Raw genomic sequence first — 15,177 nt, 5'->3', positions numbered from 1 at the left:
GCTGTGCTGGGTCCGCAGCCCTTCCCCAGAGCCCCGCAGGGCCGCTCCTGCCGGGTGGGCAAAGCCGGGGCTGGCCGGGCACCGGGAGCTGGGGCTCCGTGCCGGGACCTGTGCCGGGCTGTCCCCAGCCGTGCCCTGCCTGCCGCCAGTTCTGGCCCCACGCTGGCTGCTGCACTGGCCGAGCCAGGGCTGAGGTAAGTGCTGTAATTGTTTTCTCTGTGGCCCGAGATGAATAATTGAGAGGTCTTTGAGGAGAATTAATTAGCCCGTTTATTGGCAGTAAATGCTTTTCTCCAGATGATGAAATAGATCCCGAGCCACACGTGGGGCAGGCAGATGCAGGTCGCTAAGGCTGCTCCGGAGCTCACCAGTGCCAGGTCTGCGGGCCAGCCATGCCGGTGCCCCGTGCCCACCGCGGAGCAGGCATGCTGGTGCTGGCTCCCATGGCCTCCCGGCAGCCCCACGTGCCCAGAGCTCACAGCCAGAGCTTTGTGCAGGGAATCCGGCGTGGGTGGGAGCAGGGGGCACGGAGGGGCAGGCAGGATCCTGCCCCAGCCCTGCGCCAAAGCTCCTTCCAGGCTGCTCTGCACAGGGTGGACTGGCGAATCCCTCTGGGCCAGCCCTGGCCAGCCCTGGCAGAGCTCTGCTCTGCAGCACAGCGTGGCATAGCACAGGGGTGCCGTCCGGCAGCCCCGGGCAGAGGGGCAGGAGCGAGCCACGAAGCCCCTCGGCTGCCTGAAGCTGTTACCTGAGCAGCGCTGCCCTTCTGGGCCAGCCCTTGGTCACCCATTCTGGCACCCCGTGTCCCCATGTCCCCATCAGTCAGCAGTACCGCTGTGGTGGTGCAAGGAGGGCAGACCCCGGCGCTGCGGCGTGGGAGCCTGCTGCCCTCCGCCATGCCACTGTGGCTTCCTTGCTCCCTGCTGGCCCACAGCCTGTCCTGGGGGCTCCCTGCCTGTGCGGACCCCGCTATGTCCCCTTGCGTCTCCTTCCTCATGGCTGCCAAGGTGGTGCCAGCCTGGGGCTTGTGGCCTTCACCTCCTCCTCCTCCTCCTCCTCTCCTAGGCATGAGGGGAAGGGCCCTGCATGGCCAGAAATGCTTAAACAAGGATTTCCTTGTTGCTGCACGAGCTGTTTGCCTTGCTCCCAGGCCAGCCGTTAATGAGGTTTGGCAGGAGGCACCGGCAGCCCCAGCCATTGGATTTCTATAAATCAACCTGGTGCTAATGCGTGGGGCTTGCTGGGACGGAGCTGCTCAGCCTTGGTGCATGGGAACCGCAGCCCGCAGGCGGCTCGGGGCTGGGACGGAGCTGCTCAGCCTCCGTGCGTGGGACCGCAGCCCGCGGGCTCGCCAGTGCTGTGTGCAGCAGAAAGGAGGGGCTGAGCACCACCATCCCAGCCTGCGGGGCTGGGGTTGCTTTGCAACGCCGAGGCATGAACGTCCCCCTGGTTTTGGGGCGGCTGGATGAGCCGCTCCCGCGTTCGGGGGCAGGCTGGGCTCGTCAGCCCCGTGGGGGCCATGGGAGCCCCTCTGGGCGAGGAACAGCTCCTCAGGGAGTCGCGGGCAGCCCCTGGGCGCGGAGCATCCTGGCAGAGCGGAGAGGGGTGGGGGCTGAGGAGGCCGAGGGGGCCGTGGCTGCTTCCCAGCAGGCAGGTTGGAGCGGCCCCGCCAGCTGTTTGTTTCCAGGAATGGCAGAAAGTGTAAAGCAAAATAAAGCAGCTTCCCACAGCCGAGGTTGTGCCGTGTCCTGATCCGTCCTCACATCCCCCATCTGCCTTCCTGCAGACCCGGAGAGGCTGCTGGGTGCTCAGCACGCCGGGGTGGGGGCGGCTTTGCCCCCCTGCCTGCCCTGCCTTGGGGTGAGGGCCGCGGCTGCGCCCCCCGCACTGGGCATGCTGCACACCCTGCGTCCCCCTGCCTCTGGCGTAGCCGCAGGCATGCAAAGCAGGGCAGGCAAATTACCCAGCCCTCCGGGAAGCATCGCTGCAGCTGTGGCTGGTGGCTACCGCATGGCGGCTGGCCCCTGCCGGGAACAGCGCCGCGATGGCGGGGCCTGCACGTGGGCCCTTTGCACCGAAGCTGCCTGCAGCAGATGTGCCCGGCTGCTGCTGGTGCAGGGCGGCTGCAGAGGCTGCGAGACCTGGGACCCCCGTGTAGCGCTGGGCTGCCCTGCCTGCAGTGGCCGTCCTTTCCGCGCCGGGGACGCTGGCTGTGCGGGGCCGTGCCCAGCTGGCAGCCTTGCTGGGATGCCCGGAGCAGGGCACAGAGGAGTCGCATCGAGAAGGGCCTCCTGGGAACGGGCTCCCCCACGTTTTGCTCCCGGCAGCCTGATGTCCAGGAAAGGAGGTGCCAGGAAGCAGGACCTGTTATCTCTGGTTTCCCACAGCGATGCGCTCACCTCGCCAGCGCGGGCCCTGTGGGGCCGCGGGCAGCCGGCTGTTTGCTCTCCTCACTTGCGGGATGGTTTGTTTGGGGAACCGGCACAGCCTGTCCCCCAGGCACCACGCTCGCCGTGGCGCGGCTGCTGCGGCCGCAGCCTGGGCTGGGGCTCGCTTTCACTTGCAGAGGCTCCTGCCGGCTTCGTCTGGGTTTGTCTGAGCCCCCTCACCTCTCCCGCATGCCGGCCACCGTGTGCCCTGGCTCTGGCCCCCCAGCCGGCCCCTGGAGAGCCCTCTGGGGGGAACAGGCTGGTTGGGCAGCAGGGGCTTTGCACGAAGGAGGGGGCTGCGGGGCCGGGCTCAGCTCTGCCCTGGCCATGGGGATCGGTGGGGCTGAGGCGCTGGGGAGGCCAACACGGGGGGGACGCGGGACAAGCCCGTGGAGGTGGGGACCGCAGGGGGATGCTGGAGAGATCGGGGCCATGTTGTGTGCATGGCCCGAGCAGATGCCGGGTCCTGGCAGGCTGGGCTGGGCGTGGGGCAGGGGCAGCCCCCGCTCTGGCAGCCCCCTTTACCGCAAAGCTGCCGGGAGAGCGGTGAGGCTGCGCCGGGCAGCTGGCCTGGGGAAGAGCCACCAGTCTCAGAGGTGACGTTTCAGTTCCTGCTCTGAGTGTGCTTCCCCCCTTATCAAGAAACCCCTCTGCTCTCGCTCTGAAAGAGAGTTTCTGCAGCGTGTGGAAACCGAGAGAAACCCCAGCTCTGGCACGGCCCCACCGACTGGCTGGGCTCCTGTGGGGTCACCGCTAGCTGCTGGGAAAGCCCCGACCCCCTCTTCGCCTCCCCTCCAGCCGTAGCCTGGCCCTGGGGCTGCAGCAGCCCATGCCAGGTGTCCCCCCCATGTCGGCAGTGTCCCCCTGCAGTGACCCCGCAGCGGGACGGCGCCGGGATGGCAGCGGGGGCAGCGGGTGGGCGTCTGCCGGCAGCTGCCCCTCCACCCGCGGCCATGTGCGTCCACCCCGCCGGCATCCCCCGCTCTGCTCCTGACAGTCTGGGGAGCCGCCAGCGCTGACGGGGGTGGGATGTGCCCGGTCAGGGCAGAGGGAAGATGCTGCTGCTGAGACGGCGTGCCCGCTGCGGCTGGGACCCGCCACTTCCCCTCTGTCGGCACCTGCTTGTGGGTGCGAGCGCAGCTGGGGGCTCCAAACCACAGCAAACCGCCACAGCGACAGCCCGTCAGCAGCCGCGGCCACGCGGTGCTGAGCGCAGGCGGCACCGGCGAGCCCACGGCCCCACAGGGACCCGCTTATGGCTGGGGCACCCGTGCCGCGCTGGGAGCCCGGGCTCATCCTGGCCCCCTCACCAGCTCCAGCGGCTCCCAGGGCCCCGCTCCTCGCCGTGGGCAGGGACCCTCCGCGTCGGGGTGCCTGTGCCCGCACCCGTCGGCGGCTGCTGCGGCTGCGAGGCCGGGGCTGGGAACAGGAACCCCAGCGGGAGCTTGTCCCAGGAGGAGGGACCCGCACGGCTGGGAGGGCACGGCGGCTGCGGCCCTCGACCTGCCATGTCGAAATTCCACGCTCTTACAGAAAAGCCCCCCGGGGCAGAATTCCTGACAGGGCTGATTCATCCTCCGCTGGAAGTGATGACTTTGCCTCTCCAGTAAACCCTCTTCAGCGCAGCGGATGAAAGGGGCGGCAAGTGCCGCTGCGCCCTCGCCGCCACCAGCACCCGCTGTGGGGTAACGGGGCCGCCCTGAGCCCCGCGGGCAGCGCCGGGGGTGCTGGGCGAGCTGAGGAGGGCTGGGGGCAGCGGGGGCTGAGCGCTGCTGGGCAGCGGGGCGGTGGGTGCCAAGCACAGAATTGAATCCCCGGCTCCCATCCCCGCAGGGGCATCCCCTGCCCTGGCTGCCGCGGGCCAGTGCCTCGTCCAGGTGCTTTGGGGGGACCGTCCCCCGCCGGCGAGGGCACGCGGGACGGCCCTTTCCAGGAAGCGTGTGCGAGGGCAGCCAGGCTGCAGAGTTCCCGACAGCAGCTCTGGTTTTAATAACAGCAAATCAATGGATGCCCGATTCCGGCCAGAGCAAACTCCTGCGCTTCCTTCCCCGGCCTCCCTGGCTGGTGGCTTCTCTGCAGGGCAGAAACGACCAGGATGGAAGCCCCGACCTTGGCAACTACGCCTGTGTTTCCCAGTGCCAATGGCCCACACCTGCCTGCCCTGCCTGCTTCACCCGGCCCCGGCGCGCTGCCTGCACCCCGGCCCTGCCTGGCTCGACTGCGTGGTGCGGGGAGGGGATGGGAGGGGATTCGGGGGTCCTCGCTGCCCCTGCCCAGCCCCGGGCCCGGTGCAGGTGCTGCCGGCGGGGCTGCTCCGTGGCCGGGCATTCCCAGCTGCTCCCGGCTGCTCGCCTCCCCCAGCCCTGCGCCGTGATTCACCCCCCCTTCCCCGCAGGGTTTGCACAAACCTCCCTGCTCTCTTTGTGCTTGTTTTGAGAACAGATTAGTCATGGCTCTCAGCTGGCTTCCAGCAAACTGCACAACAGCACCATGGAAAAATGAGAACAGTGAAGTGATGACTCAGCAGGGCTCACACTCCCATCCCTTGGGTGCCAACTGTCCCCTGCTCCCGCGCGGCCCCGAGCACCGGTGGGGACCACCCGGCGGATGCAGCAGCCGGGCCAGGGCGGGCGGGCGATGCAGGGAAGGAGAGCCCTGAGGCAGCGCCTGCCTGGAAGCAGCAGCGGGCGAGGAGGGGCTGGGGAGATGCTGGCTGGGTCCCCAGGGTCCCTGGGGGTGACGAGTCCTTGAGCACAGCCTCTGCCCTGTCCCTGAGCCCCCTCCTGTGCCCGGCGAGCCCCCTCCTGTGCCCTGCGAGCCCCCTCCTGTGCCCGGCGAGTGGGGGGTCCCCCCCACCCTACTGGCACCTTGCTGCCCCAAGCCCTCCCTGCCATGCGTTGGCCAGAGCATCGTGCTGCCGGCAGCTCCAGCTCAGCACCCCGGCAAGGCTGCGCGGGTGCAGGGGCTGCTGCGGTGCAGAGAGGCTGCCGGGCCCCCGCCGGGCAGCAGCTCAACTGCCCAGAGCCGCAGCGCTGGGGATCCCCGGTGCTGCCAGGCTTGGCAGGCACTCCTGGGTGCTGGGGCCCTCCTGGCTGGCACCTGCACACGGGGGCTGTGCCGGTGACAGGAATTGCTGGAGCGGGCCCTTACCATACCTCGCACCTTGCTCTGCAGCTCTTTATTGCCCTGCCTTGGCTGGCTGCCCGGTGGCACGGCACGCTGCCAGGTCTCCGTGCCAGGTGGCTTATTGTGATCCCACGGCGCTGGACACCAACTGGTGTCAGCTGCCAAGGATGAACAATGTAATTGCTGGAATTACAGTAAAGTGCTCCCATTCCCACTCGTTAAATGCTGAGACGCGGCCCTTGGGTGCCTCTAGGGAACATCTGCTCCAGCCGTCCCCTCTGCCAGCCCCACGTCCCGTCCTCGCCCGGCGCAGCACAGCCTCTGCCCATCGCCCCTGGCCTGGCTGGCGCAGGCTGGAGCTGCTCTCTGCCGACGGGCCCTGGGAGCCGTGGGACAGGCACAGCTCACCAGGCTTGGGGGGACCTTTGGGCCCCCCAGCATCGTGCCCTGGCGGGGAGCGGGCAGGCGGGCAGGGTTGGACTAGGAGCAGCAGTGCCAGCCCCGCGGATGCAGGGTCCCACGTCCGGGATCCCCGTCCCCAGCCGCGTGTGCGGCATCGCCGCTGCCTGCTCCTGCTCTGGGGCCGAGGCCAGGGCTGATGTGAGGCCAAGGGATGCTCCAGGGCTGAGGTTTGGCACCTGCCCATGGCTGCTCTGCCAGGGTCATCCGAGGACTCTGCACTGTGCTGGGCAAACACACCCAAGGCAGCTGGCAGCCTGCTGCCCAGAGCACCCACGGGGACCTGCCGTGATGTGCCGCCGGTGTGCCCGTGCCCAGCAGTGACCGCAGCCGGCGGCAGGCGCCTCACCGCTCCCTGCGAATGCAGGTGCAAGAGCAGCGTGGGCCCGGGCAGGCATCGCTGGCCAGAGAGCAGGAGAGGGCTGAGCCGGGGAGGGCAGAGGAAGGGGTCTGCCTGCGTGCCAGCACCCTCAGCCCGCCCCAGGCACAGCCTTCCCGGGGACGGTGCAGGCGGCACTTGGTAGCAGGACCCTCTGGCCCTGGTGCAGGGGCAGGGCTGGGGCTGCAGGATGCGGCCCACCGCCATCCGCCCACCGGGCAGCCCCCGCACCGCTGGCACTGGGCTGCTGCTCCCTCCGCCTTGGCCGTGTCCCCAGCCGCGGGACGGGGCGGGGGGGCCTGCGGCTGCCATTGCCACAGCAACGCGGCTTTGTTTGAAACCTTCCTCTGAAATGTCAAGACTTTCTTCGGGCTCCAGCTGCCGCTGCCGGGATGAAAACTTCCTCCTGGGCTGTGGAAATGTGCTGGGGGGGGGTTTCCACTCTGAACATCCACCTCCGCATGGGCAGCGAGAGCTCTGTCCCGCACTGTGGCCGGTGGTCATAGGGTGCAGGACCAAGCCCCGGGCAAGCGCTGGAGCGGGCAGGGGCAGGCAGGGGCTGCGGGGCGGTGGGAAAGGCTGCTCCCTCACAGGGTCCTGTGGGGCGGGTGAAGGGTCTGCGCCTCTCAAAGCTCGGGGCTGTGCTGGCTCGTAGGGCAGCGGGACCCCTGACCCGTGCAGCAGGCAACGGGGCGCGGTGGTGGTGGATACGGCTGCTGGGCGGGGGGGGCTGAGGCGGCGCAGCCCCGCGTGGAGCTGCTGATGGAAGGAGTGAGGAATCCGCAGCTGCTGGCTCTCTCCGAGCTGACTGCGGGTCTGGCTGGAGAAGCAGCAACAAAGAGGAGTTTCCATGGGGATGTACACAGGCTGCTGGGCTCATCTGCATCCTGAAATACACCCTGCCCTGGGCACGGGGGTCCAGCTGCCGCCCCGCGCTCCCTGCCTGCTTGCTGCCCTGCCTGGGCTGGGAAGAGCCAGGGGCCAAGCCAGGCATGCGATGAAGGGGCTCGGGGTGGCCCCTGCGGCTCCCCTGGCCGCCAAGGCTCTGCCTCCTCTGCGCCAGCAATGGGGTGGGTGGGTTACCGCCAGCCGAGCCCTTGCCGGGGCCAGGGATCTCGTGCCACACCACAGGGCCAGGCTGTGTGCACCTGCCCAGGGCAGATGGGCAAGACGAGGGGGTGCTGTGGGACCAGGGGACTCCCGTGGGCCCTGGAGACGTCGAGCTGCAGGGCTGCACAGCCCCGCTCCTCCTCCAGCTCAGGGAGCCATCACTGGTCCCGAGCCTGCAGCCGGGGCAGCCAGCACCGGCCCCGGGCTGTGCCACAGAGCCTGAGCCCGTGCTTCCCGGCAGCACGTGGGGGAGCAGATGTCTCAGTCCCTGTTCCCAACCGTCCCCGTGGCCCTGGCCTGCAGAGGAATTGCCATGTAAGGAGCAGGTGGTGCCATTTACAGTAAGTCCCCGGCTGCTGCACAGCCCTTTCCTGCATCCTACTGGGAAATGCGGCAGTGGATGTGGGAACGTCCTGGCGCTGCGGAGCCGAGGCAGGAGGAAGTACGTGAGGGGTGTGCCGTGAGGTCAGGGTGTTTGCAGCGAGCTCCCTGCCTGGCTCTGCTGCCCTGGCAGCCACTGGTGCTGCCGCTCACCGCCACCTTCCTTGGGGTGACGGGCGAGTCCCTGGTGCAGGGACGGGAGAGGCTGGCGGGTGACTGGCCCCTGGGGTGATGGCCCAGCCAGCCCAGGGGGACATCCCGAGGGTGCCCCATGCGGTGCCACCTCCCTCCTGCTGTGGGCTGTGGGTCGTGCCTGGCCCCACAGCCTCCCTGTCCCATGGGCTCTCTCGGATGGGCCGGCACAGGTCCGGCGCTTGCACTGCAGCCTGCCCTGCCTGCGCATCCCCCCTGGAGGCAGCTGGCATGGCCCAGGTGGGACAGGAGTGCTCCAAGCAGGAAGGTCCCGTCCTGGCACGGCCACTGCTCCCACGAGGGGACGGGGCTGCTCTCTGTGCGCCAGCGGCCGGGGGCAGGCTGCTGGTCCCGGTGTGGGCCTGGGGTGACCATGTGGGTCTGTCCTGCTCCCCTGGGATGGCCTCTGGCTGTGCCCAGCTGGGCTTTGCCGCGCAGCTGGGGTACCCGCCGCAGAGCCACAGTGCCTGGCCGAGCCCCCCCAGCTGCCCTGCCGGGGCTGTCTGCCTGCAGCAATCGCAGCCTGCAGTTGTTTCCTGTTTTTGGGTCTGCAGATGCTGGTACGCACCAGAGCAGGTTTCCTGCACCCTATGACCCTGCAGGGTTTGGGTTCGCCATCCCAGTGGACACTTCCTTCTCCTGCCAGTAATGAGCCGGCAGCATGGTGGGAAGTGTCGGCGGCTGCCCCGCGCCCGAGGCTGGGGCAGGGTGGGGGCTTCCAGGGGCAGTGGCTCAGCTGCCTGTCCCTGCCCAAACACCCTCCTGCACCCCAGCACCTCGGCGGGCTCTCGTGTGGCCCTGTTCGCTCTTGCCCTGCTCTGCACGGCTACTGTCACGGCGTGGAGGAGGTGGTGGCACTGGGGGCAGGCGGTGCTTGCAACTGCAGCGAGTTCTGCTAGTTTTCAGCCTGCGGCTCCCATGCTGCTGGAGAGGTGCGCGAGTCAGAAGTCTCCCCATCTGGGATGCAGCTGGGAACAGGCTGGTCCCCGCAGCTCCGTGCCGCAGGCTGGCCTGGTGGGATGGCCAGTTGGCGCAGGGGGCTGCAAGTCGCCTAAAAGTGCCCCGGGCAGGGCCAGCACCGGTTCGCCAGCCCAGCCGTGCCAGGTTCGGGTCATTCATGCTCAGAGCAAGCGGAGCTGCTGGCCGACCCGTCCCGTCCCGTCCCGTCCCTGCTGGTGCCGGCTCAGCCCCAGCACAGAGGAAAGCCCGTGGGCAGCTTCAGCCTCCAGCTGTGTGCCGCCCGTCCAGCGCAGGGAGGACGGGGCCTGGGGCCGTGGGCTGGCAGGGTGCTGTGCCAGTGCCGGTGCCTATGCTGGTGCCTGGTCCATCCCAGGGCTGGTGCGGCACAGCGAGGAGACCGGGCACCCTGCTCAGCTGCTGGGTTGCCTGGCTTGGCTCGCCGTGGCTGCTTCCATGCTTGCTGCCGACGGGTCCTCAGGCTGCCCCGAGTCCCTCTCTGGGGATGCCAGCCAATTGCCCGAGTGCTCCTGGCTGGGCAGACAGGAGCCAGGGCCTCAGGGTGAGCGGGGCTGCCATGTGCCCGGCTCGGCGGCAGCCTCGCTGCGCCCGCCCGGTGCCCTGCCCCAGCAGACACGGGGTGGGGGGAACCGCAGGACCGCGGCGTCCCAGCCCCGCTCCTGGCCCCCCGCGCTCGTGCCCCGTTTCCCGTTCAGCTCCCGGCACCACCACGCAGCGACAGGGTCTAATCACCGCCGAGAACACCTTTCCCGTCCAGGAAGCCTCGGCGGGGGTAAGCTCAGCGGCCCCAGCCCCAGCAGTGGGGCAGAGGGGAACTGGCTGCCTGTGACACGCTCGATCGGCCGCTTACGAAACGTGGGGCCAAGTCCGCTCGGTTCTTCTGGGGAAGGCGAGAGGTTTGTGAAACCTTCGGCAGGGATTTGCCCGCTGGCCGCTACGTCACCGCTGCTGCCGAGGTTGGGTTTATTCCAAGAAACCCACGGGGCTGGCGGAGCTTCCCGGACTCTCGACTCAGCAGCGGGTTGCAGCACTGCCGCGGCCTGAGCAGGAGGGAAGAGGCCCCCAAACGGCAGCGGGGGTGCCCAGGGCCTTTCTGGGAAGCGGCAAAGCGGGGGCCGTTCCCACAGGGATGGGAGGACTGGGGTCCGGCTGGGGATGTTGGGCAGGGCTGCTGCGGGCAGCCCGGCCACCCTCCCCGGAGGGCAGCTTCCCCATTCTGCCCCACCATCGGGTGCTGCTGGGGTGGGCTGGGGGTGCTCAGCCCCCCCAGGGCCCTGGTTCCTCATCCCCTGCTGTGCCGTGTTCCGCCCGAGGGCTACGATGCTCCAGGTCCTTCCCCAGGTGCTGGGAGCGCCGCAGGGGTGATGCTCCGCGCTGGCCGGGGGCTGCTCTGCCACGTGGAGCTGCTCCCACCCCGTTCCCTGGCACGGGGCTGGGAGTCACCGGTGCTGCCGGGAGCCCTGACGTCGGGGATGTGCCTCGGCAGGGCCTGGCGGGCAGCCACCCGTGTGCATGGACATTCCTCGCATAGCTCCGGCGGGTGCCCGGGCAGGCTGTGCGGCGTTTCCTGGCAGCCCACGAGCCACGGCCCCAGAGAGCAGCACCAAAATAGTCGCTGGGACTGTGCCGTGCCTGCGGCCCGAGCAGGCACATTCGCCATCCCTCTGCTCCGGGGCGATTCCTAAGGGAAACCTTTTCCCAGCGGCTGGGGTTCCCCGGGCGGGAGCACGGTGCACGATGCCTGGTGCGATGCCCGCGGCGCGGGGCTGGGGGTGCTGGGGGGGTGTGCGGGCGCCGGAGGGGCTGTGAAGCACCGGCTGCCGGGGCGCAGCCTGCTCCTTGCTGCCGGCGGCTCCGCGGGGTTGCGGAGGCCCAGCCCCCTCCCAGAAGTGTCCCCTGCACCCCTCAGGCGCAGGTCCCCGGCCAGGCAGCGCGTTCCCCTCCGGCCAGCCGGAGCTGCGGGTTTGTTCCCATGGCTGGTTCACACCCTCACGGCCGGTGCCTCTGCGGGAGGCAAGAGTAGGGGGCCAGGCGCTCCTGGGGGCTGGGAGACCCCCAGGGGAAATCCTCTCCCTCCTCCTCCTCGCATCCCCTTCCTCGGGCATCTGCTGTGGGCCAGGCTGGGGTCTAGCAGGTGGGGGTCTGCACAGGGCAGCCCCAATGGCTCGGGGACGGAGATTTTAACTCTGTGCCATGGCGGGGAGCAGGACCTCATCCTTCCTCCTTAGCTCCCCCTCCCCTGAGCCTGCCGCGCTCGTGGTGGAAGCGCCACAAATCCTTTCCTAACCCCGTGCCCCTCCGTGCCCCATTCCCGCAGCTCTTCACCCCATCACCTGCCGCCTCCACCTTCCCCTCCTCGAACTGGGCTGGGGTAGAGGCAGGACGGACTCGCTGCAGAGTGCGGCGTGGCACGAGCGCCGCGGAGCGGGGCTGCGCTTTGGGGCTGTGCCACGGGCCAGCCTCGGCCACCAACTTGGCTCCTCCGTGCCCGGGGCGATGGGCCACGTCCCGTGGTCCAGGGACAGTTTGCGGCTGCACCACGCGCCCGGAGCTGGGAGCGGGTCCTGTCCCCACGGTGCCTCGTGGCTTGGCCCGGCCGGCGGAGCGACGTCGTGGGGCTCAGACGTACCTGAGCGCTGGGGCAGCACTTACGCACGCCGGGCTGTGAGTCACCGTGGCGGGATCACCCCGGCACGGAGAGCAGCTCCAGGAAGCCAGCGCTTACGTGGTGTAAACATCACCCGGCATCGCAGTGAGGGCAGCGGCCGGGAAGGGACACGCGTCACGCCGGGGGGGGCCTGAGCGGCCTTGGGTGTGCTGGGGAGGAAACAAACCAGATCTGGGGTTTTTCATTAAAAAATAGTGCTCTTTATTATAAATTATGGAAACATTTCCTTTCTGAATATAAATATAAATATGTGCAAAGTTTCATCTGAGTTTTGTTTTGGTTGAATTTTCAAGCATGGTTTTGCTCAGCCCTCGAGGCTGGAGGTGAAGATGGAATCTTTATAAAAGACAGTGATTCACGTTGGCCTGTAAACATACCTTCGTTTTTTTTTTTTAAAAAAAAAAGAAAAAGAAAAAAAAAGCCAGAAAAACCCAACCGCTTCTCCTGGCGGACGCAGAAAAGCGCTCGCAAGACGACACACTCCACGGGATCCTCCCACCGTGTTCCCACGGGAATCGGTGCCCCCCGGGAGCAGCGTGGCCAGGGTCTGCGGGGAGCGGTTGGGCAGAGGTGGGGTGTGACACTCGGGAGTAGCGGCCCAGCGGCGGCACCGGCTGCCCGGGGCGCTCCTTCCAGACGCGGTCGTGCGGGACTCTCGGTGGTGTCAGGACACGCTGCTTCCCCTCCGGCTTTGCGGCACGGCACCGGGACCGTTATCACGCAGTGTCACCAAACGATGTGCAGTAACCCAGACCACGGGGCAGGGAGAATATTAAGGCTTAGTCCCCTGGAAAATGGCAATGAGGGGAAAAAGGCAGCGACCTCCAAGTCTGGGGCCTGGTGTGAAAGGAGCTTCCACCCACAAGGAGGCAGCAAGAGGTAAAGTACAGTACAGGCAAAAACCACTTTCCCCTTAAAACTGAGGAAAAGTGATCAGGCACTAGCCGGACTCCAGTGCTTTCTGTTCTCTGGTGGCAGGAGGGGGCTCTCACCAGGACACCCCAGGCGTGGTCCCGTCGCGGCAGCGGGGATGCGGCTGCCGGGGCGCGTGTCCCCCCCATGCCGCGGGTGCCGTCCCGGCTGCCCGAGCCCCCGGAGGCTTTGCCGACGGGCTCTCCCCGGTCGCAACGGGGAGGCCTCCGCGCTGGGCACACTGTAACATCCACAATCTGACCGGAGCAGTCTCCTTCCCCGCGGAGAGGGGCTGTCGCGCTTCCTCGGGGGTTCCCCCCAGCACCAAGGGCGCCGGGCTGTGCTGGCCACAGCCCCGGGCCCACCGTGGCTTGCCCCAGTCCCCCTCCTCTCCTTCCCAGAGGCAGAGGCTTGGCGTGCCCTGCGAGTCCCCGCGCCGGTGGGGCGTTGTGCCTGTCCCCTGCTCTTGTGCTTGTAGCGTGTAACCTCGCTCCACCGGCCCCTTAGAGGGGGGCATCATACTGGTCCAGGAACTCCTTGATGGGAGCCGGCAGCTGAGTCATCTTCTCGTAGGAGTCCAGGTGCCCGTTGACGGTCTTGCGGCAGAGGTGCTGCAGGGTGGAGACGCTGGAGGAGAGCGGGCGGCTCAGCACCAGGGGGATCTTCTCGCCGCCCGAGTAGATGTAGTAGGTGCGCTTGGGGTGCAGGGCCCCTCCCGGCTGCTCGGGGACGGCGCAGGGCGCGGGCGGCATGTAGTGATGGACCAGCTTGAGCACGCAGTCGAAGCGGGGCACGGGCTGGCTGCTGCGAGGGTCGCTCTGCAGGGAGAAGCTGCCGCCCTCGCACTGGATGCGCAGGTTCTTGGTGCCCGACTCCGTCTTGACGCTGAGGGTGAAGAAGTGCCGCTGGTCCGAGCTGTCCCTGATGAGGAAGGTGCCGGCCGGCTCGGCGCTCAGCAGCAGGTTGGCCTCGCCGCCCGTCACTGTGCTCCAGTAGAAGCCACTCTCCTGCAGCTTGCGCACGGTGTTCACCACCAGCTGGTACTCGCTCTTGGAGCTGAACGTCTTGAGGCGCAGGCTGGTGTCGAGGGGGCGGCTCATCCCGGCGGCGGGGAACTTGCTGTGGGTGACCATGGCGCAGGGAGCCAGCTTTGCGCGCTCGGGGTGCTGCTGCCGGGAGCAGCGGCTGCTACACCATCACCTGCGGCGGAGACGGCAGTGAGCCACGGCACCCCCGGTCCCCGGAGCAACTCTCCCGGCGGCTCCGGCATCCCCGCTCCCGTGCTATCGCCCTCCCGGGGCTCCAGCATCCCCGCTCCCACACTATCGCCCTCCCGGGGCTCCAGCATCCCCGCTCCCGTGCTATCGCCCTCCCGGGACTCCAGCATCCCCGGTCCCGGGCTATCGCCCTCCCCCGCAGGGCACCGGCATCCCCGCTGCCCGGCTATCGCCCTGCCGGGGCACCGGCATCCCCGGCTACCTGGCTCCAGGGGGAAGCACCGGCATCCCCAGTGCCTGCTTATCCTCTCGCCGCGGGGCACCGGCTCCGCTGGCCCCCGGCTACCTCCCTCCCGGGGGACACCGGCACCCCCGGTCCCGGGCTGTCCCCTCCCGGGGGACACCGGCTCCCCCCGGTCCCGGGCTGTCCCCTCCCCGCGGGACGCACCGCTCCCGGCCTCCCCCTCCCGGGGCCCGTCCCGTCCCGCCGCGGGCAGCGCCGTACCTGGGGCGCGGGTGCCGGGACCGGTCTCGGCGGCGGCGGCGGGGGCCGGTGCGCGGCGGCGGGCGGCGGCAGAGCTGCCGGGGCCGCCCGGGGAGGCCTCTTATAGCGGGCGCAGAGCCCGCCCTCGGGTTCCTGGAACTGCGCGGCTTCTTGTAACGCTCCCCGGCGCCCTCCCGCCGCCCCGCCCGGCCCGGCCCGCCTCGGCGCGCCGCCAGCCACCGCCGGCCCATTCCGGGCAGCGCGGCCGCCCCCTCCCGCTCCCCTTCACGCTCTTTCCTTCTAAGAAGAGGAGAGTCCCGGCCGCGGCCCCCCCCCCCCCCCGCCCTCCTCTCCCCGCCGGGACAGCCGGGTCCGGCCGGGCCGGGTTGCCCCGACCCGGGGCGAGGGGGCAGCGCCGGGGCTGCCGTGCCCCCCCCCCTCCCCCCGGGCAGAGCGGCTGCAGCCCCCCGGGGCCGCGGGACACGCTCGCCGGGGTGGGAGTGGGAGTCCTGCCCGCGGGCAGCCCCCAGGGAGGGCGATAGCTGGGGATCGGGGATGCCGGTGCCCCGGGAGGGCTCGGCGAAGCCCCCCGCCTCTGCTGGGGGGGCACCCGGACCCCGTCCGGGCAGAGGTGCGGGCTCACCCTGCCGAGGCGGTTTGGACCCGGCTGGTGGGGTGCACTGGAGAGAGGCTGCCGCTATGCAGCGGGGAAGCAGACCCAGTGTCCCCGCATCGCCGGCCTTTTATCAAGTACAAGGTGCCAGGCTGCCAGCGGCCTCGGCTGCACCTCCCCGGAGACCTGTGGGGAAGAACAGCCCCCCCCTCCCCCAATCTACACATCT

General features: G+C 69.1%; 1 protein-coding gene across 1 annotated transcript; it reads right to left on the bottom strand.

Moving 5' to 3' along the window:
- Window positions 1-13,097: 13,097 nt before the first annotated feature.
- On the bottom strand, window positions 13,098-13,767 carry SOCS3 (suppressor of cytokine signaling 3). Its single transcript, XM_075720185.1, has one exon. It carries the CDS (start codon window positions 13,765-13,767, stop codon window positions 13,138-13,140), a length of 630 nt encoding a protein of 209 aa, XP_075576300.1. The 3' UTR covers window positions 13,098-13,137.
- Between the last annotated feature and the right edge of the window lie 1,410 nt (window positions 13,768-15,177).

The sequence above is a fragment of the Pelecanus crispus genome, chromosome 12 (assembly GCF_030463565.1).
Source record: "Pelecanus crispus isolate bPelCri1 chromosome 12, bPelCri1.pri, whole genome shotgun sequence".
In the NCBI taxonomy this organism is placed as follows: Eukaryota; Metazoa; Chordata; class Aves; order Pelecaniformes; family Pelecanidae; genus Pelecanus; species Pelecanus crispus.
This window is presented reverse-complemented; position numbering and strand designations above follow the sequence as displayed.